Source organism: Panthera onca, chromosome A3 (assembly GCF_046562875.1).
Source record: "Panthera onca isolate mPanOnc1 chromosome A3, mPanOnc1 haplotype 2, whole genome shotgun sequence".
NCBI classification, from domain to species: Eukaryota; Metazoa; Chordata; class Mammalia; order Carnivora; family Felidae; genus Panthera; species Panthera onca.
The window spans coordinates 140,030,635-140,055,224 of record NC_138341.1 but is presented as its reverse complement, the minus strand read 5'-3'; the positions used below and the strand labels follow the sequence as shown (position 1 = coordinate 140,055,224).

The 24,590-nt window shown below is 52.5% G+C and overlaps 1 protein-coding gene across 1 annotated transcript in view; it reads right to left on the bottom strand.

Moving 5' to 3' along the window:
- Nucleotides 1-10,562: 10,562 nt before the first annotated feature.
- Nucleotides 10,563-24,590, bottom strand: part of MYT1 (myelin transcription factor 1) — a 50,779-nt gene continuing 36,751 nt past the window's right edge. Inside the window, exons 16-22 of the mRNA XM_060622818.3 lie at nt 24,407-24,469; nt 23,960-24,043; nt 15,792-16,013; nt 14,648-14,739; nt 13,909-14,012; nt 11,455-11,598; nt 10,563-11,098 (exon numbers count right to left, since the gene is read on the bottom strand). Coding sequence (XP_060478801.3) covers nt 10,958-11,098; nt 11,455-11,598; nt 13,909-14,012; nt 14,648-14,739; nt 15,792-16,013; nt 23,960-24,043; nt 24,407-24,469 — 850 coding nt within the window. The 3' untranslated portion in view covers nt 10,563-10,957. The remainder of the gene's footprint in view (nt 11,099-11,454; nt 11,599-13,908; nt 14,013-14,647; nt 14,740-15,791; nt 16,014-23,959; nt 24,044-24,406; nt 24,470-24,590) is intronic.

Sequence of the window (24,590 nt, the reverse complement as noted above, 5' to 3'; positions counted from 1 at the left end):
AGTTGTGCTCCACGGCATCGTGCTTTAGATGTTGTTGACCAGGGACACGGACCCTGCACAGGCTGCCCGATAAGCCCTGCACGTGAGAATAGCCGGAGATACCTTCGCCGAACACGAGTCAAGATCCTTCTGCATCTCGAAAGGGACCTCGTGGCTCTGTGTTCAGATCCACTGGCAGTGCTTTCTTTAACGCTGCCTCCCCTCACCAGCCCCAGCCACCCTGGGGCCTGTCCTCTTCTGCCACCTTGATGCCACGTGTCCCTTTGTGAGCCACCTGCAGAGCTACCCAGTAAGCTTTGCGACACTCCTCCCACTCTTCCTTTCGCTTCAGCCCGACCTCACGTGTGCCTTTCCAAATGAGCTTTGAGCAGCAGACCCTTCCTCTGAACCTAGCCTTGCAAGCCACCCCGTTTATGTAACAATTACAAGCATCGCTGCCATGGAGGAGAGGGCTTGCCACCAGCCTCACAACCTTGACCCTGGCTTCAAATTACAGAGGTCCCACCGCTCTCCTTGACCCTCTCCCCACTGTCGGGGGTCACACCTTCCATATACTCCACCCTGTCTTGTCTCCTGTATGTCTCACCTGTCACCAGGATGCTGTCTTAACTGGCCTCGTGCCTGCTTTCTCACCACCCCTCCCTGTTCTCTTCCAAGTGGTCTTCCTAAAGCACAGTCTGATCACGTGAGCCCTCTGTTTTTCTACCTAGCCATAAGACCCATCTGCTTGGCTCTCCAGGATCATTCCCTGCCCGTTCCATGTCAACTCCACCATCCATATACCATCAGGATTAATCTTCATAGGGTGTCACGCTAAGCACTTTATGTGGATTATTTCCGTGAAGCAGATACTGGTATGATCTCTGAGAATGACAAGAGCAGTCCCTGACACTGGAAGCTCACCTGGCGCTCACAGCAAGGCCGTGTGTTCTCCCGTTGGACCCAGACAACCTTGCAGAGGAGCTCCATTATGATACAGTGAGACAAAACGTAACTGTGCCCAAGCACAGACCAAAACAAGGCCCCTGTGTCACCCACAGAATCTCAATATATTCTGTCCCAACCAATACCAGTGACCCCTGCTCCTTCATCACTTACAGATGAGCCTCCCCCTGCCCTGCCCTCCTAACACATATCTCTGAGATGCCTCTGCTTCCTGCCAGCATCCAATCCACTCACAGTTTCCCCATCTGTAAAATGGAGGTGTCAGCGCCTTGCAAAGGCCACCAGACCAACCTACAGTTGGATGAGCTTGTCTTTCTTCTTCCAGTGTGCAGGATGTTACCATGGGGAGCTGTGGGGTGTCCCTGACAGGTGTTGGGAAGGCTTACTGAAGGGTATGCACTTGGGATGGGTGATTTGTGGGCCACTCGTGCTTAGCATACCTAGAGGAGGGGTCCCCTGGCACAGGGAAGGTCACGTAGAGGCCTGAGGCAGGGGTGAACCTGGGTACTTGTGGCTGGAGCCACAGGCAGTGGGTTGTGTTGTTATCTTCAAAGTACAGTACTAATACTTCCTTTGGCTGAGGTAGCTTTAAAAATGTTTTTATTGTGGTGATATAGAGAGAGCATAACATTTATCATTCGAGCCACTTTCAAGTGCACAGTTCAGCGGCATTAAGTGCATTTTAAGGGTTGTGCAACCATCACCCCTATCCATCTCCAGAATTTTTTCATCATCCCTAACTGAAATGTGCCAAGAAACTCTGAAACTCTGACCAAGATGGACTGGACTTGCCCTCGTGCCTGAAACAACCAAGAAATGGACAAATATGTGTAGCAACAGTTCTCAGAACCTGGACGTTGTGCAACAAACCTCAGTGACTCCTGAGAGACGAGAAACCAAAGGGCTGAGTCCTTACAATTGCCCCATCTCACTGCTGTGAGAGTCTTCAGCCTGCCGTGGCAGGGAGGAGGGGATCCCTAGCGGAGCCGGGAGGACTCCCTGAGCTGAGGAGACGAAACTGAGAATGCAGGGAGACCAAGGTAACTAGAGGTCCCAGGGCAGACTACAGGTGGGGAGAAAGATACATAGAGGACTTGGGGACCTGCAGCAGGTCCCCATCAAGTGTTCAGTTAGAGAACTAATCAGCACACGTGTGTGCAGAAACAACCCAAGGCCAGGGAAGGAACTGTCCAAAAGGGTTAGAGGTGACACTGCCCACAGTTGAGCGGGGCAGAAAGTAATGTCGGTTACCAGCAGCCACACTGGAAAACCTCTTGGTCTCTGGAACAGTGAGAAGAGTACACAGGAGGATCTTGCCTCAGGAGTGAGTCAGAGCTCCCCGCAGACCCGTCGCTGATCAGACCCCTCCTAACATATCAGAGAAAGATCTGAAAGATCAAAACGTGTCCTGGCCACTGTGTCCAGGAGCAAAGCTCAAGAATATTCACGAGAAACAAAATGTCCAACACTCAACAAGATAAAATTCACAATGTCTGGTATCCACTCTGGAATTGTGAGGAATGTAAATTTAATTTTTTAATGTGGATTTAATTTTGAGTGGAATAGGGGCAGAGGGAGAGAGACACAGAATCCGAAGCAGCCTCCAGGCTCCGTCCGAGCTGTCAGCACAGAGCCCAATGCGGGGCTCGAACTCATGAACCACGAGATCACAACCTGAACAGAAGCCAGAAACTTAACCAACTGAACCACCCAGGCACTCCTAGAATTGTCAGGAAAATAAAGACGAGGCATAATGAGGAGTTAAGTGCAGACACAGAGCTTACCTAAAAAGACCCAAATATAACCTCTAGGAATAAAAATTACAATGTCTGAGTTGAGAAATACAGTGGATGGTATTAGCAACAGACTGGATGTTGCTAAAGAAAGGATTGAAGACACAGCAATAAGAACTCTCCCAAATAAAAAGGGAAAAGAGAATAGACGAACAGCACCAATGGCAGTTGTGGGGTGACCTCGTGTGTCCTGAAATACATGTAATTAGTGTCCCAGAAAGAAGGAAAGACACGATGGGACAGGAAAAAATAGCTCAGAAAGTAAAGGCTGAAAATTTTCCAAATCTGTTGACAACTATACATCTCAATGAACCCCCAGCACAGGAGCATGAAGGAAACGAGCAAGGCACAGTATAATCAAATTGCTCAAAACCAATGATGAAGAGAAAAAAAATTTTAAACACCCAGATAACAAAGACACGTTATAAACAAAGAAGTACAGACGAGGTTGATGGCAGGTCACAAGATGCCACAAGGCGTCGCCCCTGCACAGCTGTTGTGTTGAAAGCATCCACACTCTCCTCCAAAAAGGGCAAACACCGTTTTTCCTCACAGTGAGCCATCTGTGGCCAGCAAGTGGAATTAACCAGTTTCAGACACACCTTGCGGCTTCTCTGCTACGTGTGCTGTGCAGGTGAGTGCACTTTGAGGTTATCTGAAAGTGCTGGTGAACTCCAATGTCTTCCTAGATGTGAAATGATTGAGGAGGGGTCTAAAGATAATTTGTCATCTTAGGACAAACCACCTTAATAAAAAGTTAGTAATGCGTGGGCACAGGGAAGAGGGCTGATGAAGAACGACGCTGAAGTTTATGTATCTGCTTGGCTAGGATGTGGTGCCCAGATGTTTGGGTAAAGAGTCTAGATGCCTGCCAGGATGTTTTAGATGTGATTAACATTTAAATCAGGGGCGCCCAGGTGGCTCAGTTGGTTTAACGTCCAACTCTTGATTTCAGCTCAGGCGTTGGTCTCTACGAGGACAGTGCAGAGCCTGCTTGAGATTCTGTCTCCCTCTCTCTCTCTGCCCCTCCCCCGCTTGTGCTCATGCGCTCTGCGCTCTCTCTCTCTCTCTCAAATAAATACAAACATTAAAAAATTAAAAAAAACATTTAAATCAACAAACATTGAGTAAAGCAAACTACCCTCCATAATGTGGGGTGGGTCTTATCCAAGCACTTGAGGCCCTAAGAGCAAAGACTGGGATTCCCCAGGGAAGAAGGAATTCTGCCTCCGGATGGCCTTTGGACACCAAACTACAGCATCAACTGTTCCTGGTCTCCAGTCTGCCACCTGTCCTGCAGATTTCAGACTTAGCCACTGCAATTGAGTGAGCAGATTCCATAAAATAAATCCCCTCCCCACCCCAGTTCTAGATAGATAGATAGATAGAGGATAGATAGATACATACATGCATACATACATAGATGATAGATGATAGATAACATGAAGAAGCAGTGTCAGCCCAGGGTCCAGAGCCCTGCCTCCAGGGCACCTGGGGTGGAAGCTTCCTGAGGAGCGGACAGCCACATTTCCTAAGCTATGAGTCCTAGGGTTCAAGGGTCTCCTCCCCCTTTGCCAGCCCCTCCGACTCTCCTCCCTGGCTCCTGTGACTTACGAGAGGAAAGGCATCAGGGGAAAGCATGGGTGGGCAGCAGCCTTGGAGAAGGAAGGCCAGTCTGGAAAGACCAAACTTCAGAACTTCTGAATGCAGCTGTTGGCAGGCCAGACCAGTTGCTAACAGCGGTGACAGCAGCAGATGTATTCAATCCTCGGGCACCGGGTGAGAGGTACCTAGACTTGGAGGGCCCTGGGGGGTGGCTAGCACCTAACAGAGGCAGATCTTGGAGCTGGGAGTGATGACTGGTATAAATGGGGAGATGCAGGGAAGAGGAGGTGGGTTCAAGGGTGTCCTCAGAGCGTCAGGGGATAGTGCATGACCTGTGGCCTGGGCTAACCCTTTCCACCTTCCTCCTCCCCTCCTTCAGTAGCATGTGCTATGGACCCCTTTACGGAGAAGAAAACCAAAGCACAGAAGTGGCATGCTCAAGGTTCCCAGGAGTGAGATGGCCTCTGACTCAAACAAAGCTGCTGCCAGTGCTACTGTGTCAGAAACCGGGAGCCCCCACAAAGGGGACTTGCCCAGCACCTCTAACTGTCGTCCACGCAGTTGCCTTTTGCAGACGTGCTTCCTGCCCACCCCCCACCCAACAGAGCACACATCCTGTATTTGGCCCTTTCTCCCCACTTGGTCTCCTAGGCTCTGTACTTGGCTGGTGAGGGAGGTAGCTAGAGACCCTCTGATGGGACATCTGGTTGAACCTACCCCAGGGGGCTGGACATCTCCCTCAGGCCACACCAGTTCTGACCCTCAACCTTGGCCAGAATAGCACAGGGACTCTGTGTGACATTCCATCTAAACAGTTTACATGCTTGAACAATGTTTGGAGATCACCAGTCCTGACGCAGGGCTTCAAAATGCAGGGTGGTGGCAGCAGCCCCTCCCCCCATACCAGTAGCCACCCAGGGGTGCCCTAGGACCGTTGAAAGCTTCCCCAGGACACTTTGAGCATGGTAGGGTGGCAAATGGATGGTGTCTGGATCAGAATTCTGTGAGCATGGAGTGAGCCTTGAGGCCTGAAGCAGACCACCATCATCATGAGCCCCTGCCACTGATGCCTCTGACACAGCTTTTCAGGGACCCTGAGCTGGTGGGGAGTGGGGGCATTCAAATGCTTCAGCTGTTTCAGAATGACTGGGTCCCCACTGTGGTGAATGCACATGTCTCAAGTCTTCATATGCCCCTCCTTCTGTACTTACTAGGAAACTGTAGCACAGAGAGTCAACTTGTCAGGGGCTACTCAATGCGAGATGTGGCCCCTAACCTATGGCCACCGGAGTATCATATTCATAGGACACTTTGGGACTGTGAGCTGAGAAGTCTCCCCACTGCTCAAGAGTGTGGGAGGGCTGTGGATCAGGAGAAAGATCCCCCGCCAATCCCGTCACTGCACATGCACACATAATTTCTCAAACAATGTCAAGGGGTTCCAAACTCCAAAAAGGCCCCCACAGATTCAGCTCTACAAGAAGGAAATGTGCTTGGGGGTCTCTCCCCGTGATCCCAGACCTGCTTCCAGGGCCCCCCTCAGACCTGAGCTCAGCAGAAATCACACAGAGGGCCAGCACATGGAATGGGGTCAGGCAGCTAGCTGTCATACCCTCTGGGAACAATATGAGGGTAAGAGGTCCTCCAGGGAGAGTACAAGCGTGGTGACGGCTAGGGAATGATCAGGAATATTCTGGAGATTGTGGTCCCAGTACAAGGACCACACCTTAGTTCTTTCTGCTATGGACTGAAAATGTATACATGGGAAGAAACCGCCTTTAGGAGTGTAGGAAACGGATCTTGGATAAGCCTAACTGCCCTGTGGGAAAGCACTGGCTGGCACAGTGACAGTGAATCATCCAGGCAGGCCAGCCCAGGCTGATGGGGGCAAGGAGAGGTCCCCTCGGGGACAGGTATACCTTGCTCAGCCCCATAGGCAGGAGGAGCCATAGGAGTGCTGGAGAACCCCCTCCACCTCAAGGAGGCTTCAGAGTCTCTGTCCAGTCCCAGCTACCTTAGGGAATGGTCAGAGCATCCTGGGAGGCAATGGTATCTGCCAATACGGCTCTCCCGAGACTGGGGGACCTATCTGTCCATGCTGTTCCTGGACAGATTCTTCCTGGTGGCTCCTTCTCTGTCCACTGGCCTGGGGATCATAGTAGCTCCTTCTCCTGTGGCTCCTCTGTGCCCACTGGGTCTGACTGCTACATGGGGTTCAGCTGAGCTGGCACCCCTTCCTCTTCTTGAAGAGGACAGACCCCAGGGACCAGAAGGCTGGTGTAAATCCTGGCAACATAGCCAGTCCTCTGTGTGACCCTGAGCAGCTTGGTGGGCCTCAGCCTTCTGGTGTGTATGACAGGGACAATCCTAGTGCCTGCACCACAGTCGTTGACAAGAGGTGGGTTTGTCATTACTTCTCTCCTGTACCTGCTCAGGGCTGATCCAGGTAGGGTTTTATGTGGGGTGACTCAGCTGTGACTGAGCCCTTCTATGTTTGGTGCCTGATGGTGTCTTGGATTATCGAGCTCTGTGTGGGGACGCAAGCAGTGGCCCTGGGAGGCGTGTTGGAGGACTTACAAGCTCTTCTGCTTGTTCACAATGCAGCAGGTGAGCCTTGGGTGGACTCCTTACCATCTTTAGTCATAAACAGCACCAGGTTTCTCCTTTGCTGTTTTGACAACTGCCACAGAGAGAGCCATGACAGAATTGAACACGAGGAAAACATTTTTGACAGTGTGTGAAAGACACGGGCAGAAATGTGTCCAACCTGGCAGAAGGTACCCAGTGAGCAGAGATGGGTGGATCCAACGAGGGGGTCCATTGGCATGGCGCTGGAGAGGGAGCTGCACCTGTGTCCTCCACATCCACTTCCAGGATCCTATGTGAGAAGCAGGGTTGCTCTGTGGGCTCCCCTGCCCCTCCCCCTAGGCCCCTCATCCTGGAAGCGGGAGGCTTGGGGATGGCCCCACAGGGCTGAGACTGCACCAGCTCCTCTGATTCCTTGGGGCTCGAGGCGTGCCCCTGAGACCTATACTGGCTCAAGAAGCTGCTGGGGGTGTGAGCAACCCTCAGAGCCAGAACCAGCCCAAATGGATACCTCTGTGGGAGGACCTCCCTTGGAGTTCAGTAGTCACTGAGTCCACCCCGTCCCCTGTGGTAGGCAGGGCATGGCTGATGCCACCATGCATGCATCCCTGCACAGCTGGATGTAGCCCTAATACTCGCCTGTTCTTCATCAAGTCATACGTTGGCCTCATTAGGGCAGCACCCCTGGGTGGCCCCGTCTGGGGGGCACACACGACCCGACTGGTGCTCCATGGTAACATCCACATCCATGTGGCACCACAGACACTGTGGCCCCTCTTGGTAGCTTCCATGTGGCCACGATCTCTTCAGCTGGATGAATCAGGACAGGCAGCTAATGAGGATTGGCATCTTGCTGGGCCCAGGGAGGGTCAGGCTAGGAGCAGCAGATGGGCTGTTGTGGTCACTTGGGTACATGTCCTGTGGCCTGTGGAACATCCAAGTGGAGACCCAGAAGGTTCTAGAACTGGGAAAAGCAGACTTGGAAAGCAGTGTGGGAGTAGTCTGCACACGGCAGACATGAGCGGTAGGGATGTTGATTCGGGGAAGGAGAGAGGCCAGGATGCGGACTGGGGCAGCCTCTGCGGAGCACACAGGAGGACAGCACACAGCAGGTGCAGGGTGGGGCAGAAACCAAGAATAGGCCCCGTGGCCAAAGGCAGATGAGAAGAGGGACCAGTGGAGGACGGGAGGAGGGAGCCATAGACGTTGCCCAAAGAAAAGAGGCCAGGCCTCAGAGGCCTGCACGCTGTAGACACTGAAAGGAAAGAGAGAAAGACAAGGACAGTGTGGAGTGGGGTGGGGAGGGGGGTTGGGGGTACAGCGAAGGCCCGAGCGCAGCTGCCCTCCAAACACACCAAATGCCCCCAGGTGTCCTGGACCCTGTCTGATTCAAACAGTGGTTGGAAATGAGGCTCAGAATTTCTAAGAATTTTCCTTCATCATGTCAGGTGGGAGCTCCAGGTTGGCCTTCAAGGCCAGATTCCCAAGGAGGTCAAAAGGTGTGGACAGTTCAGGCTGAAACTCCAAACCTAAGTCTCACCCTGTGAGAGCTAGAGCTCCACCTGACATCAAAGTGTGAAAATGGTGAGGCGCCACTGCAAGGCCAAAAAGCCAAGCGCAAGAGCTTAAGCAAAGAAGAAGGAGGAAGAGGAGGAGGAGGGAGAAGAAGGAAAAGAGAAGAGGAGGAGGAATGAGGGGAGGAAGGAGAAGGAGGAAAGAGAAGAAGAGTTCGTTCCCTGCATAACTGGGAAATGCGAGGATGGGCAACCTTCAGCTGGACCAGGAGCTCTGAAAAGATTAGAGAGTTCTCTCATCCCCCTCCCTTCCACCTCCACCTTTCTCTTTCCATTTCTCGACTCTACCTCCCTCCAGAATGTCCAGACTCTCTCCTACTGCAGCTGGCTTCCTCCTTGTGGCCAGGAGAGGTGGTCTGTGGCAACCCCTGTTCCACCCCTCAACCCCACCACCCCTGCCACCCCACCCTGACTGACAACCCCAACAGGAAGACTTCTGTCCAAGCCCAAGAGAAAGTTCTGCTCTGCACATACCCAGTCTTGTGGGAAGAGGCAGAGCACAGTGACTTAGACCTCCTAGAACCGCCCCTTAGGGGAAGGATGTTCGTTCCACATTAGGGTCCCAAGAAGAGACCACAGGTGGAAGAGGCCACCCACCCACCCACCCAGCCACTCCCCAGGAAGGTGACTCATTAGGGCTCTCAGGGACACAGACCGCCGGCACAGTACACACCGCTCCCACACAGTCAGAGTGGACTTTTATTAGGAAATCACCCTGCAAACACACCGAGAAGTGCCGTGCTGTGGGTTCCACGCATTTCCTGAGGAAGGGGGTCACAGTTTCGGAGCTGTCGGAGGAGCAGGGAGCCTGTGAGCGGGGACTGCTCGGTGCTGCCTGTGGCCAGCACTCCTTCACAGCAGCATGACTCAGCCATCAAGAACCAGCACACAGACGCAACACAAGAAACACGCCAGAGCACACACATCTGCGCTACACTTAAATAAATAATAAATACAGAATTCCACTTGCTGTTGTCCGTGCCTGAAACAAAAGGAACCGAAGGGATGAAGAAAACCAAAAAGTCTTTCTTTCCATTGGACCAGGGGGAAAACATCCCCAAATTATCAAAATTCCTCAGTTACAAAATACTCTTTAAAAAATTCCATTATTAAAAGAATAAATAACAAAATATATAAAAAATAACTTGGTTGCATCAAAATTATAAGAAGACTTCTATATATAGAAGTTATAGCAAGATTTTTTGTGGCCTATCTCTTGTCAAATAGTCAATTTTGCTTTGATTTCATCTGTTTCCCTCTCATGGTGTCCTGGTGTGGGGTCTAGTTGAAACAGTACAAAATTAATAAATAAAAATGTTAAATAAATAGCAAATGTTAACACAAGAGGTTGTGAATATAAATACTTACATCTTGACAAAATTAAACAATGTACAGAATAATTAAACTAACTACTTTTTTTTTCTTCCAGGAAGTGCAATTTCTCTACTTTTAAATACTACCTTGGAATTGCAGTCACAACCGATTTGGACTCTATTTACACGGTAGGAACATTGTGTTTAACACATTATGTTAAAATTTTTTTTCGCGTCTTGAATGGATCTAAAAGGAAGCGAAACCTTGGTGGTCTCCTAATTAGGGATTTATCCCCTGACCTTGCCGATGCCACCTCCGCCCCAGTCAAGCTCGGCCACGACCCGGGTAAAGCGGCAGTGACGGGTCACAGGCATGAGTGGACGCACAGCCAGAGACCCTGGCCCTGACCCAGACCTGGGTCTGAAGGCGGCAGCCCCGAGGGGGAGCGTGACCCCAAGCCTGCACGTGTCTGTGCGGGCTTGGGGTGCCAGCTGCCCCTAGAAGTGAGGTGCTTTAATGTGGAACTTCCAGGGGTTCCCAGGTTAGAGTCCTCAAGTTGGCCATGGGCTGCAGGTCTGTTTCTAACCCTCTGGAACAGTGCTTTATTCCATCCTTAAGACAAAACTGAGTTAAATGAAAACAGAAAACACACTTGCCACATTGACCTCACTGAGCAGACGTGTGCCCAGGGGCACATGCTCCAGGCTGACACTGTCACACGCACCACCCGCCCCGTGCCCACGGCTACCCTCCCAGCCTCGACAGACAAAGGAATACTGTGGTTGCAAACTCCAAAACTTCCCTGAGAACCTTGTCCATGAGCTTTCACTGGAGACTTTGAGCTGCTCTTCAGATTTCTTTCAAAAAACAAAAATAAATCACTTTGTAATACTTCATGCCCTGCCCTGCATTCGTGTGGGGAGGTCAAGGCCTCCAGCCTGGCAAGTGCAACGAGAAAGACACTGATTTCCAGGCACCCCTGTGGATAAGCCCAACTGAGGCCTCCCTGGGCTGCCAACTGGAAGTCACTGTGAGTTGGGACTCCCCACTGCGGGGGCAGGGCAAGGGAGGTAAGCGCGGGAGCCAAGTTGGGCTGCCCCGGATGTCCGGATTGGCGGGGTGGCTCTGGAGTGATGGGGTCTAGACCTGGATGCCCCTCACAGCCCGTTTGATGCTCTCCAGGAGGTCCTTGTTCTCGGGGTTCTGGTAGCACTCCTGGTTGGAGTACATGTCAGTGAGGGTGCTCACGTAGGCATCGAAATTCTGCTCACATATTGGCTCCTGGAGAACAGAACCAGGTTAGCAAGCTCCATCCACACGGTGTGTCCCCTGATTTTCAGAAGCCACAGAAGTCTGTGGCAGGACTCAAACCCATCTCCTCACACCTACTAGGGCCACCACTGGCACCCTTGGGCTGAAACAACCATGAGCATCCTGTTGTGGATTCATAAGCTCTTCGGGACAGCTGGAACCACTGTGGCCAGCAGCCTGTCGGGCAGAGCACCTGCCCTTCTGGCAGGACCCCAGAGGTAGAGGTGTGCCGCGCCCTCCTTGCCCTCCCCAGAGTCCTGGCAGGGGGTGGGGGGACAGTCAGCCACAAGCTCACTGGTGTGCCTGCAGGGCCACATACTGCTTACCATGTGCGGAAGGCGGATGTTGGCGAGACTTTGGATGAGGGCCTGGCTCAGGCCCGACAGCTCCAGAAACAGGGCTTCATTCTGCTCCTCAATGAGCTTGTTCTCCTCTTCGATATTCTTCAGGCTCTTCTCCATGGAGGAGATCTGCACCAGACCAAGGTGGGAAATGCCTCCTGTCATGGGGGCCCCATGGACCATATCATGTCCTCCTGGGACACACCCAGCATGCTAACTGTGCCACATCCGCTATCTTTCTGGGAGAAGGCAAAGACGTAGGGACTCTGGTCCCTGGATGGAGGAGGGGACACAGTGACTCAGCCAGGAGTGGTGTGGGACCATGGGTTTCTATGCCACATCTGTCCTGCGGGGGCAGAGAGGAACACAGACTCTGAGCACCCTGGGCTCAAATCCCAGCCCACCACTAGCCGTACAGTTAACCTCCCCATGTTTCTTCTTCCTTGTCTGTAATGGGAATACTGCACGCACTTTATGGGGTGTCTGGCTGCCTTTGGGTTTTCTCCCCACCAGAAAGGCCAACAAAGTGCCTTAATAAAGCTGTGGAAGACAGCCACTCCTGGCTGAGTGGAGCCAGTCAATGACTCCTCCAGCACACCCTGAGAGTGACAGTGACAGCAGGGCTATGGGTCACGGGCAGTCCGGCCTACCCAGAGCAGCTCAAGCGATCAGGTGAGTCTCGGGGTCCGCATAACCCTATGCAGACATTCACGGCCAGCATGGGGAAGGTGGGAAACCTTCCCTGGGGCCTGATCTGGAGAAGACTTGCTCGGGAGGGCAGCCCCCAACCTGACCACATCTTAAGGAGGCCTCAGGGCAGAGGCAAGTTCACATGACATGTGTGACACATTAAGCTGTCCCCAGATAGAGACAGGTAAGCTGCCTTTTAGAAAGCTATGGATCAGGTAGAGTGCTTTCCTCCAACCACGTGGCTGGGAAACACCATGCTTCGTCACCTGGTGACAAATCTTCGGCTTAAAACACTTGGGAGTAGGAGTTAGGGGACTGCCTTCTCTCTGCCTGAGCCTTCGGCAGAGCACATGACTCAAAACTCCCTCTAGAGGAAAGGGGGCTCCCGGTCCTTCCAAATGGATGCCGATAAATAAAAAGGTGGAAATCAGGGGGTGCCTGGTGCCTGGTGGCTCAGTGACTGTGTTGAGCATCTGACTCTTGGTTTCGGCGGGGGTCATGATCTTGCGGTTCACGAGTTCAAGCCCCACACTGGCCTCCACGCCAGTGGAGCAGTGGAACAGAAGCCTGTTCGGGATTCTCTCTCTCTGCCCCTCCCCTACCCACTCTCTCTCTCAAAATAACTAAATAAAAACTTGGAAGAAAAAAAAAGGTGGAAATCAGCAAAAAGGGAGAAATCAGAGGTGCTGCCCCAAGGGTACACTCTGAGAAGGGAGGGAGCAGTGAGGGACAGAGGGTGGCAGTCACACAGTGATATGTCTCGGCACCCAGAGACGCCCCAGCACTCCTCTGCTTCTACTGCCTGGGAACCTGGGGAAAGTGCTGCAGAATGAAAATCCTTCCTAATCTCCATGGGCCGATGCTCTGTTTACACAGGAGGTCAGCGTGAAAGCCTGCTTTCCAGTGGAGGAAGGAACAGAGGAACAAGACATGTAGAGCTCCAAAGTGTCACACTGCAGCCTCTGGGAAGGAGCCTCACCACCTTCCCATCTGTCCTTCCTGCCCTCAGATCCTGCAGGGCCCAGTAGCTCCTTGTCCCTCTGCCCTTCAAGCCATAGGGGACACAGCTATGTGTGGCCACTCCTTCTGTGCTCCAGGTTCTCTCCAGCCCCCTACTCAACAGCTAAGGACAGGGCACTGTCTTCTTTTCGGAATAAGGCTTTCGCTGCATTTTTTCCTGATGACAAGTGTCCATTTTGGGGAAATCAGAGAGATGACAAATACCCTTAAAGAAATGTGTAACTCTATCACATGGCAACAGTGGCTCTTTCTGGGTCAGACGCCTCCTCATACAAATGTCTTTACCTCACAACAACCTCACAGAGTTGACTCCTATTTTTCTCTTCACTCCACCAGCAAGGACGTCAAGATGCAGATTGCCAACGGGTTTTCCAGGTCACTCGGCTGGCGTATGGCAGTACTGTGGTAGAGGCAGGCTCCAGCCAGACCCCCGGAACCCACCTGGTGGTGCTACTCCTACAGGGCTAGCAGCCAACTCTGATGGCACCAGTAACCCTGATGGGACCCCCGGCAGGGCCACCTGAAGACCCCTTACGGCTGGAAGAACAGCCAGTGCGGGCGGGTGTGGCATGTCCTGAGTCTCGCTGAGCGCTACGCCGATCAGCTCAGCTTGGCAGCAAGTTTGATGAGGGGCTCAGTTTTCCTGCCTCCCCGAAGTGCAGGCTGAGGACCAGGACCTCTCCGGTGGGGAGGGAGAGGGCGTACGTGCAGGTGGGCAGCACCACCCACCTGGGACTGCAGCTGTACCATGGCAGCCTCCATCTCTGAGTTGGACTCGTTCAGGTCGCGGATCTCCTGGTTCAGCTGCTTGATCTCTTCATCGTTCTCCAGAACTGCCCCAGAGAGAAACCTTGGTTGTGGCCCTCAGCTTTGCGCCCAGGCCAGCAGGTGGGAGTGCAGTGGAGGCCTGTTTTCTAGGTGGGACTAGGGAGCCCGTCCAAGCAGAGGCAACCTGCCTGGCTCGGTGGGCAGCTCGTATCCCACTTTTGTGCTGGAAAAGTCGATCTTGGAGACTAGCAGCCGTGTGTCTACATTTTTCCCCCTGACCCTGGGGCACGGATAGGAGAGTATAAATCTTTGGCAAGTGTTAATTGCCAAGATAAAGACGGAAGTTTTCCAGGTGGTACTGAATTTCCTCAGCTTCCCTCTTCGTTGACACTAACTGAGTTCACGAATCCACAAACCCTGAGAGCGTGGCTTCTGATGCCGCCATCAGGGTTCTCTGATGCCACCACTTGTCAATACCCAGGTTAGAGCAAGCATGGCCACTTGAGGGCCAGGATCCCAGACTTGAGGCGACCAGGGGTCCAGAGCTAGGTTGGGGGACCCGTCGACTCAGGTAAGCAGTCTGTCTCCACCATGACTCACGCTAGGAGGGGCCTTGTCTCCCTACCCCCTCCCGCCAGTACCTGCTCACTCACCCATGTCACAGACATCGCTCGGAGGAACTGCAGGAGGGACACCTTACCATCACTCGTCTTGAACTTCGTGCTGAGAACCTCATCCCCTGAGACTTTTCCCTTCTTTCCAGCAAAGGTTGCTCTGGGACAGCCAGATAAGCTGGAAGCAAAGGTCACACCAAAAACCAGTCCAAGGTCACATACCAAGGGCCAGTCTGTGATGACACATCACAATGAAAGCCAAGTCCTCATTGGCTGGCAGCCTGGTAGGACCCTGGTTGGAACTTTCTCATTCGTCTCCTCTTGCCACCTGCTCCCCGGCTCCGGCCGCCAAGCTTCCACACCCCTTATTCAGTAGCCCAGGCCTTTCCCAGCTTAGGCCCTAAAGGCTTATCCCCAGATTGCCTGGGCCAAGCTCCTCACCCCCTTCTCAGAGAGGCCTCCCTCCCTCCTCCCTGCCACTATCCTCCCCCACAGCATCTATCCTCTTGGCCACACTGCAATATCTTACTCATTTGTTCGGTTATAGTCTGTCCCTCACTTGGCCCAAATCAACACTTGTTCTCTGCTCTCCTGAGCCTGGTATTTGGTGGACTCTAAGTCAAAGCTTGTGGAACGAATGAGTTTATTAATCTTTAGGTGGAGAGACAGGGACGGAACAAAAGAAAGAGAAGGTTTCTGATGAACAGTGTAGTGACCCCTGCACCTTGGCCAATACCTCAGCTGCCTGGCACACAGAGGAATAGAATGGGGGAGGCAAGCCGTCCCCAGGCCTGGGACAGGTGTTGGGGGCAAATGAGAGCCCAGGCAAGGAGGGGTCTTGTCGCCATGTCCCTTCCACAGCAGGCAGACGTGGGCCCAAAGTTCAAAGAAGAGACCCCAGCAGGAGGGGCCAGCTTTTCATGAGAAGCCAGCAGCCTGTGTCGAGAATGCACACACGAGACTCAGGGCTCCACTCACTCTTGCTGGAGGGACTCCACGTGCTCCACGTGGAGCAGCCACATGGGGTGCCACATGTCACAAACACCATGATCTGATACTAACAGATTTTCTATGGCTTCATCCAGTCAGCTACCAATCCGGGCCTTGCTTTTCCCTGGAGAAACTATAGGCCACAACTGAGCCCTTCCTGAGTCTGGTCCTTCCTGAAGAACCTTGCCCACATGCCCAAGGCCAGGGGCCTATGAAATGCAAGCCATGCAGGGCAGTTACCTCCGGTGGGTGAGGAAGCTACCATTGGCATGACCGGAGCCATCACAGCCTGGAGTGGGGCAGGTGGGCCCCTCGTTCTTCAGTGACTTCCAGGAGAACGGTGAGCCATTAAGAGAACCCTCTTTCTGCCTCCGAGCGGCCAGCGGGCAGCCAGATGCACTTCTGTGTGAAGCATATTTGCCGCTGATGTGACCGAGCCCCACACAGCCTGGCACAGGGCACCTGGCACAAAGAGGTCAGAGGTGAGCACTGAGCACTAGATGGGGGAGGTGAAGCCCAGAGACTCTCCCATGCCAGACACTGAGACTGCTGTGGGCTCCTGGATGAACTACCACAGTTGGAGTGATTCCTGAAGCCACAGGTCAGAACCTGGGCCTTCCCAACCAGATGTAAAGGCAACAGGGATCACGTTCCCTCTCCAGCCTCACCCTCACGCCTCCTGCATAGTTGGAAGGTCAGCAGCTACCTTCCCTGAAAGGAGAAGCTACCTTCTCTGGAAGAAGCTACCTTCTCTGGAAGGAGAAGCTACCTTCTCTGGAAGCAGCTACCTTCTCTGGAAGGAGAAGCTACTTTCTCTGGAAGCAGCTACCTTCCCTGAAAGGAGAAGCTACCTTCTCTGGAAGAAGCTACCTTCTCTGGAAGGAGAAGCTACCTTCTCTGGAAGCAGCTACCTTCTCTGGAAGGAGAAGCTACTTTCTCTGGAAGCAGCTACCTTTTCCAGAAGGAGAAGCTACCTTCTCTGGAAGGAGAAGCAACCTTCTCTGGAACCAGCTACCTTCTCTGAAAGGAGAAGCTACCTTCTCTGGAAGGAGAAGCTACCTTCTCTGGAAGCAGCTACCTTCTCTGGAAGGAGAAGCTACCTTCTCTGGAAGCAGCTACCTTCTCTGGAAGGAGAAGCTACCTTCTCTGGAAGCAGCTACCTTCTCTGGAAGGAGAAGCTACCTTCTCTGGAAACAGCTACCTTCTCTGGAAGGAGAAGCTACCTTCTCTGAAAGGAGAACCTACCTTCTCTGGAAGCAGCTACCTTCTCTGGAAGGGGAAGCTACCTTCTCTGGAAGCAGCTACCTTCTCTGGAAGCAGCTACCTTCTCTGGAAGGAGAAGCTACCTTCTCTGGAAACAGGTACCTTCTCTGGAAGGAGAAGCTACCTTCTCTGGAAACAGCTACCTTCTCTGGAAGGAGAAGCTACCTTCTCTGAAGGGAAAACCTACCTTCTCTGGAAGCAGCTACCTTCTCTGGAAGGAGAAGCTACCTTCTCTGGAAACAGCTACCTTCTCTGGAAGGAGAAGCTACCTTCTCTGGAAACAGCTACCTTCTCTGGAAGGAGAAGCTACCTTCTCTGAAAGGAGAAGCTACCTTCTCTGGAAGCAGCTACCTTCTCTGGAAGGAGAAGCTACCTTCTCTGGAAACAGCTACCTTCTCTGGAAGGAGAAGCTACCTTCTCTGGAAACAGCTACCTTCTCTGGAAGGAGAAGCTACCTTCTCTGAAAGGAGAAGCTACCTTCTCTGGAAGCAGCTACCTTCTCTGGAAGGAGAAGCTACTTTCTCTGGAAGCAGCTACCTTCCCTGAAAGGAGAAGCTACCTTCTCTGGAAGAAGCTACCTTCTCTGGAAGGAGAAGCTACCTTCTCTGGAAGGAGAAGCTACCTTCTCTGGAAGCAGCTACCTTCTCTGGAAGGAGAAGCTACTTTCTCTGGAAGCAGCTACCTTTTCCAGAAGGAGAAGCTACCTTCTCTGGAAGGAGAAGCAACCTTCTCTGGAACCAGCTACCTTCTCTGAAAGGAGAAGCTACCTTCTCTGGAAGGAGAAGCTACCTTCTCTGGAAGCAGCTACCTTCTCTGGAAGGAGAAGCTACCTTCTCTGGAAGCAGCTACCTTCTCTGGAAGGAGAAGCTACCTTCTCTGGAAACAGCTACCTTCTCTGGAAGGAGAAGCTACCTTCTCTGAAAGGAGAACCTACCTTCTCTGGAAGCAGCTACCTTCTCTGGAAGGGGAAGCTACCTTCTCTGGAAGCAGCTACCTTCTCTGGAAGGAGAAGCTACCTTCTCTGGAAACAGCTACCTTCTCTGGAAGGAGAAGCTACCTTCTCTGGAAACAGCTACCTTCTCTGGAAGGAGAAGCTACCTTCTCTGAAGGGAAAACCTACCTTCTCTGGAAGCAGCTACCTTCTCTGGAAGGAGAAGCTACCTTCTCTGGAAACAGCTACCTTCTCTGGAAGGAGAAGCTACCTTCTCTGGAAACAGCTACCTTCTCTGGAAGGAGAAGCTACCTTCTCTGAAAGGAGAAGCTACCTTCTCTGGAAGCAGCTACCTTCTCTGGAAGGAGAAGCTACCTTCTCTGGAAACAGCTACCTTCTCTGGAAGGAGAAGCTACCTTCTCTGAAAGGAGAACCTACCTTCTCTGGAAGCAGCTACCTTCTCTGGAAGGGGAAGCTACCTTCTCTGGAAGCAGTTACCTTCTCTGAAAGCAGCTACCTTCTCTGGAAGGAGAAGCTACCTTCTCTGGAAACAGCTACCTTCTCTGGAAGGGGAAGCTACCTTCTCTGGAAACAGCTACCTTCTCTGGAAGGAGAAGCTACCTTCTCTGGAAGCAGCTACCTTCTCTGGAAGGAGAAGCTACCTTCTCTGGAAGCAGCTACCTTCTCTGGAAGGAGAAGCTACTTTCTCTGGAAGCAGCTACCTTTTCCAGAAGGAGAAGCTACCTTCTCTGGAAGGAGAAGCAACCTTCTCTGGAACCAGCTACCTTCTCTGAAAGGAGAAGCTACCTTCTCTGGAAGCAGCTACCTTCTCTGGAAGGAGAAGCTACCTTCTCTGGAAACAGCTACCTTCTCTGGAAGGGGAAGCTACCTTCTCTGGAAACAGCTACCTTCTCTGGAAGGAGAAGCTACCTTCTCTGGAAGCAGCTACCTTCTCTGGAAGGAGAAGCTACCTTCTCTGGAAGCAGCTACCTTCTCTGGAAGGAGAAGCTACTTTCTCTGGAAGCAGCTACCTTTTCCAGAAGGAGAAGCTACCTTCTCTGGAAGGAGAAGCAACCTTCTCTGGAACCAGCTACCTTCTCTGAAAGGAGAAGCTACCTTCTCTGGAAGCAGCTACCTTCTCTGGAAGGAGAAGCTACCTTCTCTGGAAGCAGCTACCTTCTCTGGAAGCAGCTACCTTCTCTGGAAGGAGAAGCTACCTTCTCTGAAAGGAGAACCTACCTTCTCTGGAAGCAGCTACCTTCTCTGGAAGGGGAAGCTACCTTCTCTGGAAGCAGCTACCTTCTCTGGAAGGAGAAGCTACCTTCTCTGGAAGCAGCTACCTTCTCTGGAAGGAGAAGCTACCTTCTCTGGAAACAGCTACCTTCTCTGGAAGGAGAAGCTACCTTCTCTGGAAACAGCTACCTTCTCTGGAAGAAGAAGCTACCTTCTCTGGAAGAGCTACCTTCTCTGGAAGGAGAAGCTACCTTCTCTGGAAACAGCTACCTTCTCTGGAAGGAGAAGCTACCTTCTCTGGAAACAGCTACCTTCTCTGGAAGGAGAAGCTACCTTCTCTGAAAGGAGAACCTACCTTCTCTGGAAGCAGCTACCTTCTCTGGAAGGGGAAGCTACCTTCTCTGGAAGCAGTTACCTTCTCTGAAAGCAGCTACCTTCTCTGGAAGGAGAAGCTACCTTCTCTGGAAACAGCTACCTTCTCTGGAAGGAGAAGCTACCTTCTCTGGAAACAGCTACCTTCTCTGGAAGGAGAAGCTACCTTCTCTGGAAGCAGCTACCTTCTCTGGAAGCAGCTACCTTCTCTGGAAGGAGAAGCTACCTTCTCTGGAAACAGCTACCTTCTCTGGAAGGAGAAGCTACCTTCTCTGAAAGGAGAAGCTACCTTCTCTGGAAGCAGCTACCTTCTCTGGAAGGAGAAGCTACCTTCTCTGGAAACAGCTACCTTCTCTGGAAGGAGAAGCTACCTTCTCTGAAAGGAGAACCTACCTTCTCTGGAAGCAGCTACCTTCTCTGGAAGGGGAAGCTACCTTCTCTGGAAGCAGCTACCTTCTCTGGAAGGAGAAGCTACCTTCTCTGGAAGCAGCTACCTTCTCTGGAAGGAGAAGCTACCTTCTCTGGAAGCAGCTACCTTCTCTGGAAGGAGCAGCTACCTTCTCTGGAAGGAGAAGCTACCTTCTCTGGAAGCAGCTACCTTCTCTGAAAGGAGAAGCTACCTTCTCTGGAAGCAGCTACCTTCTCTGGAAGGAGAAGCTACCTTCTCTGAAAGGAGAACCTCCCTTCTCTGGAAGCAACTACCTTCTCTGGAAGGAGAAGCTACCTTCTCTGGAAGCAGCTACCTTCTCTAGAAGGAGAAGTTACCTTCTCTGAAAGGAGAAGCTACCTTCTCTGGAAGCAGCTACCTTCTCTGGAAGGAGAAGCTACCTTCTCTGGAAGAAGCTACCTTCTCTGGAAGGAGAAGCTTCCTTCTCTGGAAGCAGCTACTTTCTCTGGAAGGAGAAACTTCCTTCTCTGGAAGCAGCTACCTTCTCTGGAAGCAGCTACCTTCTCTGGAAGGAGCCATGATGCCCTTGCGCCCTGGGATGTCTCTCAGGGGCCTCTGGGTCTACACCTAGACCTCTTGCTGCCACATCACTTCTATATCACTTCTATATCACCCCAGCCATGTGTAGTGAAGTGAAGGTGTCAGATGAAACCATCCAGAGCCCACTCCCTGGGAGATTGCACCAAGCACAGAGCCTGGGGGCCTGGGCAGTCACAGAAGTCCCAAGAGTGCCCTGAACCAGGCAGCGCGGGGACAGCAGGGGCTCCATCACCCCACAGCATCCCAGAATGAGACTGTCATGCCATGATGTCCATGGATGTCCCCACATCCGAAATGTGTGTTCTGGAAGGAAGAACACAGGCCACAGTGCTCATGCAAGAAAGACTCAGTTCAGACATTCCATAATGACTCCTGCCAAGTAGTTGCAGAACAGGGAGAGAATCCTCTTGGGAAATAGCAAATGCCCCAGGAATGGTTGAAGTAACTTGAGAAAAGGTTCAGAGCAAATCCCCCTCATGCTGCCATTGGAATGAGTGCACCACAGAAAACTGGCTGGAGCAGGGGGCTCTGGGCATCCACTCTCATGGGATCCAGGCGGGACCTGGGCCAGGAGCTCCCTGCGATGCCTTCTGAGCACCGACATTTCAGGATCATGGTATCTGAGCTCAGGACCACCTAGGAACCAACAACTGACTGGGGACAACATCCTCCACCTATAAGTTCTGTTTTCTCCCCTGCAACAAATGAGACTCATGTAATTTCCCATTTGTTACCCACTTTTTATAAGCCACAGACCTGGCAAACACACAGGGCCCTGAAAGGGGACACATGGCCCCAGTTTACAGAGGTGGGGTTCCTTGGGGTGGGGAAGTCAGAGGCACAAAGCCTTCAGGAGAGCAAGGGTCGTTCCAGGGCTCCTGCTCCAGCAGGTGAGGGGACGGGGCCTCATTGCCCAGAAGTTGTCCCCATACTCGGGCGTCACTTCCAAGGTGGCCACTGCAGACATTTTCCCAGCCTCCTTTGCCTGGATCCAGCCCCACTTGTCTCCTCTCCTGGTGCCCATCCCTCTCTTCCTCATCCCAGCCACGTGGGCCTCAGACATGTGGAATGGCCACTGATCCGGTCCAAGGTCATCTCAGCCATCAGTCCAGAGTGGAGACGCTGCCAAGGGCCTTGGAAGGACCCCGGGGACGTTCCATTCTATGTCTGCCCCTCGCACCTGGACACCTCTCTGCTGTGGGGTCCCAGAGACACCGGGGCCAGGTGCTCTGAAAGTGCCTGTGAGCACCTGCCATCACAAGATCAAAGGCCAAATGAGAGGCAGCCCTTCACAGTTACAACACACGGTTGAATCTAAATTCCTTTTTCCAACTTTGTTTGCAAAACTCTAACCCTCCTCATCACGAATGACCCCCTGGAATTTATTCGTAGTGAGTATTTCGGACATGTGGGTGGTAACACCACTTCTCTGTCCCTCCACAACCAGTGTCCAAATCTTTGGAGCTGTTGGGTGACCTCACATTAAGGTGTGTGTGGAGTGCCAAGTCAGGCAGCTTCTGTACTTGCCAGGTAGGCCGGTGGTAGGGCACAGGAGCTCTGTGCCACCAGGGTCCCAGGGTCAGAGGCACATCTCTTTTGTCAGATGTCAGTGTGGTTGGGGATAGCGCGGGAGGTGGGGGGGGGGGGGGGCGGGGAGGGGGCACGGCAGGGGCGGGGAGGGCTCTCCACAGGCGATAGGCATTGAGCTCCTAACCCTACCTACACTGGAACATCCACAGACTTTTACGGCCAGTTATTTAGTTTTGGCAAAGGGATTTAGCAGAATGTGCTGACATGACTTAATCTCAAACGGTGCAGACACAAGATGTCATAAAGGGAACTCTTCCTCCAGCAGCCTCCATAATCCCATCTAGCACGCGCTCACGAAATCCCATCACGCAGCAGGACCCGATGCCCCGGTTAAAGTTTCTGCTGCAGTCTGCATTTGTTTAAAGATGATAGTCAATTATAAATACAGTTAAAGTTTATGGCTGGGGAGGAGGCCCTATAAAATGGAGGTGCTGAATAGGCGCCCCTCCCTCCCACCGCCTTGCCATGAAGCCATTAGGAACTTCAGCCATCCTGTAAATGCTGACCTGCTTCTAAGTCATATTCTCCACTTGGCTGAAAAAATCTTGTTTTTTAAAAAGCAAAGTTGACAGCACATTAGGAGGAGGAAAACCATTTTTCCCAGTTAATTTGAAAAATGCTGATCTTGATTTTAATCATTTGCAAATGCAGCACAATTCACTTATCATATCCCTACAGCAGGATCCTTGCTAAATCCATAGCAGCTTGCATTTATATGATCGCAGGCAAATTCCTGGCTTCTCAGAAAGATAAATACTCTTTATCCAGCCTAGCATTTAGTAGGCTGCATTCAGGACACCAATATCCACAAATTTTGTGTTTTTGATTTAGCATTCATTATAGTTTCATTGTAAAAAATAAATTAAATAAACCAGCCACAGCCTCTTACCACCAAACAGCTGGTGGAGCCAGCCCCTTCGAAGGATGTGACGCTGGTCAATCAGACCTCTCCTCCTGTGGCCAAGCAGATGTTTGGGCGCAGCTGGGATGAGCTATGAGCTGAAGCTCCAAGGAGGAGCAACCTGTCCAGGTTGCTTCCCTCTGTAGGGGCGAGCATCCAGTTGTTCTTGGCCCAAAGGTAACACGCAATCAGGACAGACCCGCTTTCTGTGGACCTGCCTGGCTATGCCCTGACCAAGCCGGCTCCAAGGCCCTGTGCCACAACACAGCCAGAACCCTTCCCTTCTACTCATCAACTGGCAAGGGGACCCACTGCCTGCTTCATCCGGTTTTGGCTCTGAGAGTCCTGGGCAAATCGAATGGTGGGTCAGTCTGTTAGCCATACCTGCAAGTGGGGGGTTTGGGGGCAAGTTCCTTCCTGGAAAGATAAGCTTGCAACGATACAGGCCCCTACCAAGTGGGGCACTCACAGGTTCAGAGTTCACACACAATCCCCCTGATGACACGTTAGGTAGCCCCAAGTGGGACAGTCTGGAGAGGGTTTCAGGGACTTCAGTCACGTAAGGCCCAGGATGTCCCCTTTCCTCCCCACAGCAGTGTCGAGGTCCCAGTTCAGGGCGACCCTCCTGGGCTCCCTCTTTCCACACCAGCTCCCTGCAAAGGCATGTGAGTGTGCAGACACACACAATTTGAAGACTGGTCATCTTCCTCACCCTCCTCTCCTCCTCCTGCACCTGACCTTTCCCAGCGGACCACATTTGTGCAGGTTGCAATTCCCACGAGCGCCCTGTGGGGCTGCCCCATGCCCTGAGCCTACACCCGGGTGCCCCCCCCCCCACCACGGTGCGTGGGCAGCAGGGCTCTCTGCCTCTCCTGGCCCCATCAAACACCCCCAGAACTGAGAAGCCCACACAGGAGGACACTGTGTGTGCCCTCAATACAACACACGTGGCTCACAGCCTCGTAGGTGTCCACATGCACAGTAGGAGGACTTCTGTAAAAATGGGCATTGTCATTGACCAGCTGTATTAATTGAAAAAGGAGTCTAGAAGCAGCTTTTCAGGATCATAACACACAGGAAAATCCCAATTCTGCAAAGCAACCAAGGGCATCAGCAAGACCCCAACTTACTTCATCAGCTCAGGATCTTCCTTGTCATCCTTTGTGGGCGTCACCCTGGCTCCACTTTTCTTGGCACGAGGGCAGCCTGACAAGCTAGTTTTGAAAGAGGAACATAAGCCGTGGTCATTCCAGAACAGCAGCTTCTCACACCCATCTGCCCCTCCCCACCCCTCCAGCTCTGTGATCAGCAGCCCCAGAGGATCCCAAGGAAACTTCTGTCATCGAGCACTCTACTGGACAGTAGGGCTATGACAGGAAGTAGCACCATGAGCCCTCTCGTTCTGGCTGCTAATAGCAACACGATCAGGCTTTGGGCACGGCAATTCAGATTACAGCGAGGAAACAGGCTGTGGTTGCCGCAACATTAATGTCTTATCTGGGGCACTGCAACTGCATCTGAGGAGGAGACCCACCCCACCCCATCGAGCCCGGCACCCCAGGCCATGGCAGCCTCACCTCCGGTGTGATGCGTAGTTCCCCGTTATGTGGCCAGAGCCGTCACAGCCGGGTGTGGGGCACCTGTGGAGGACAGCGGAGCTGGAACCAGAGCCAGTGAAGACACTTGGCCACAAAAGGACCCCCTCCGTGCTCAGCCCCAATGCAGGCCCACCCGCCTCCCTAGCACTGGTCTCACAAACAG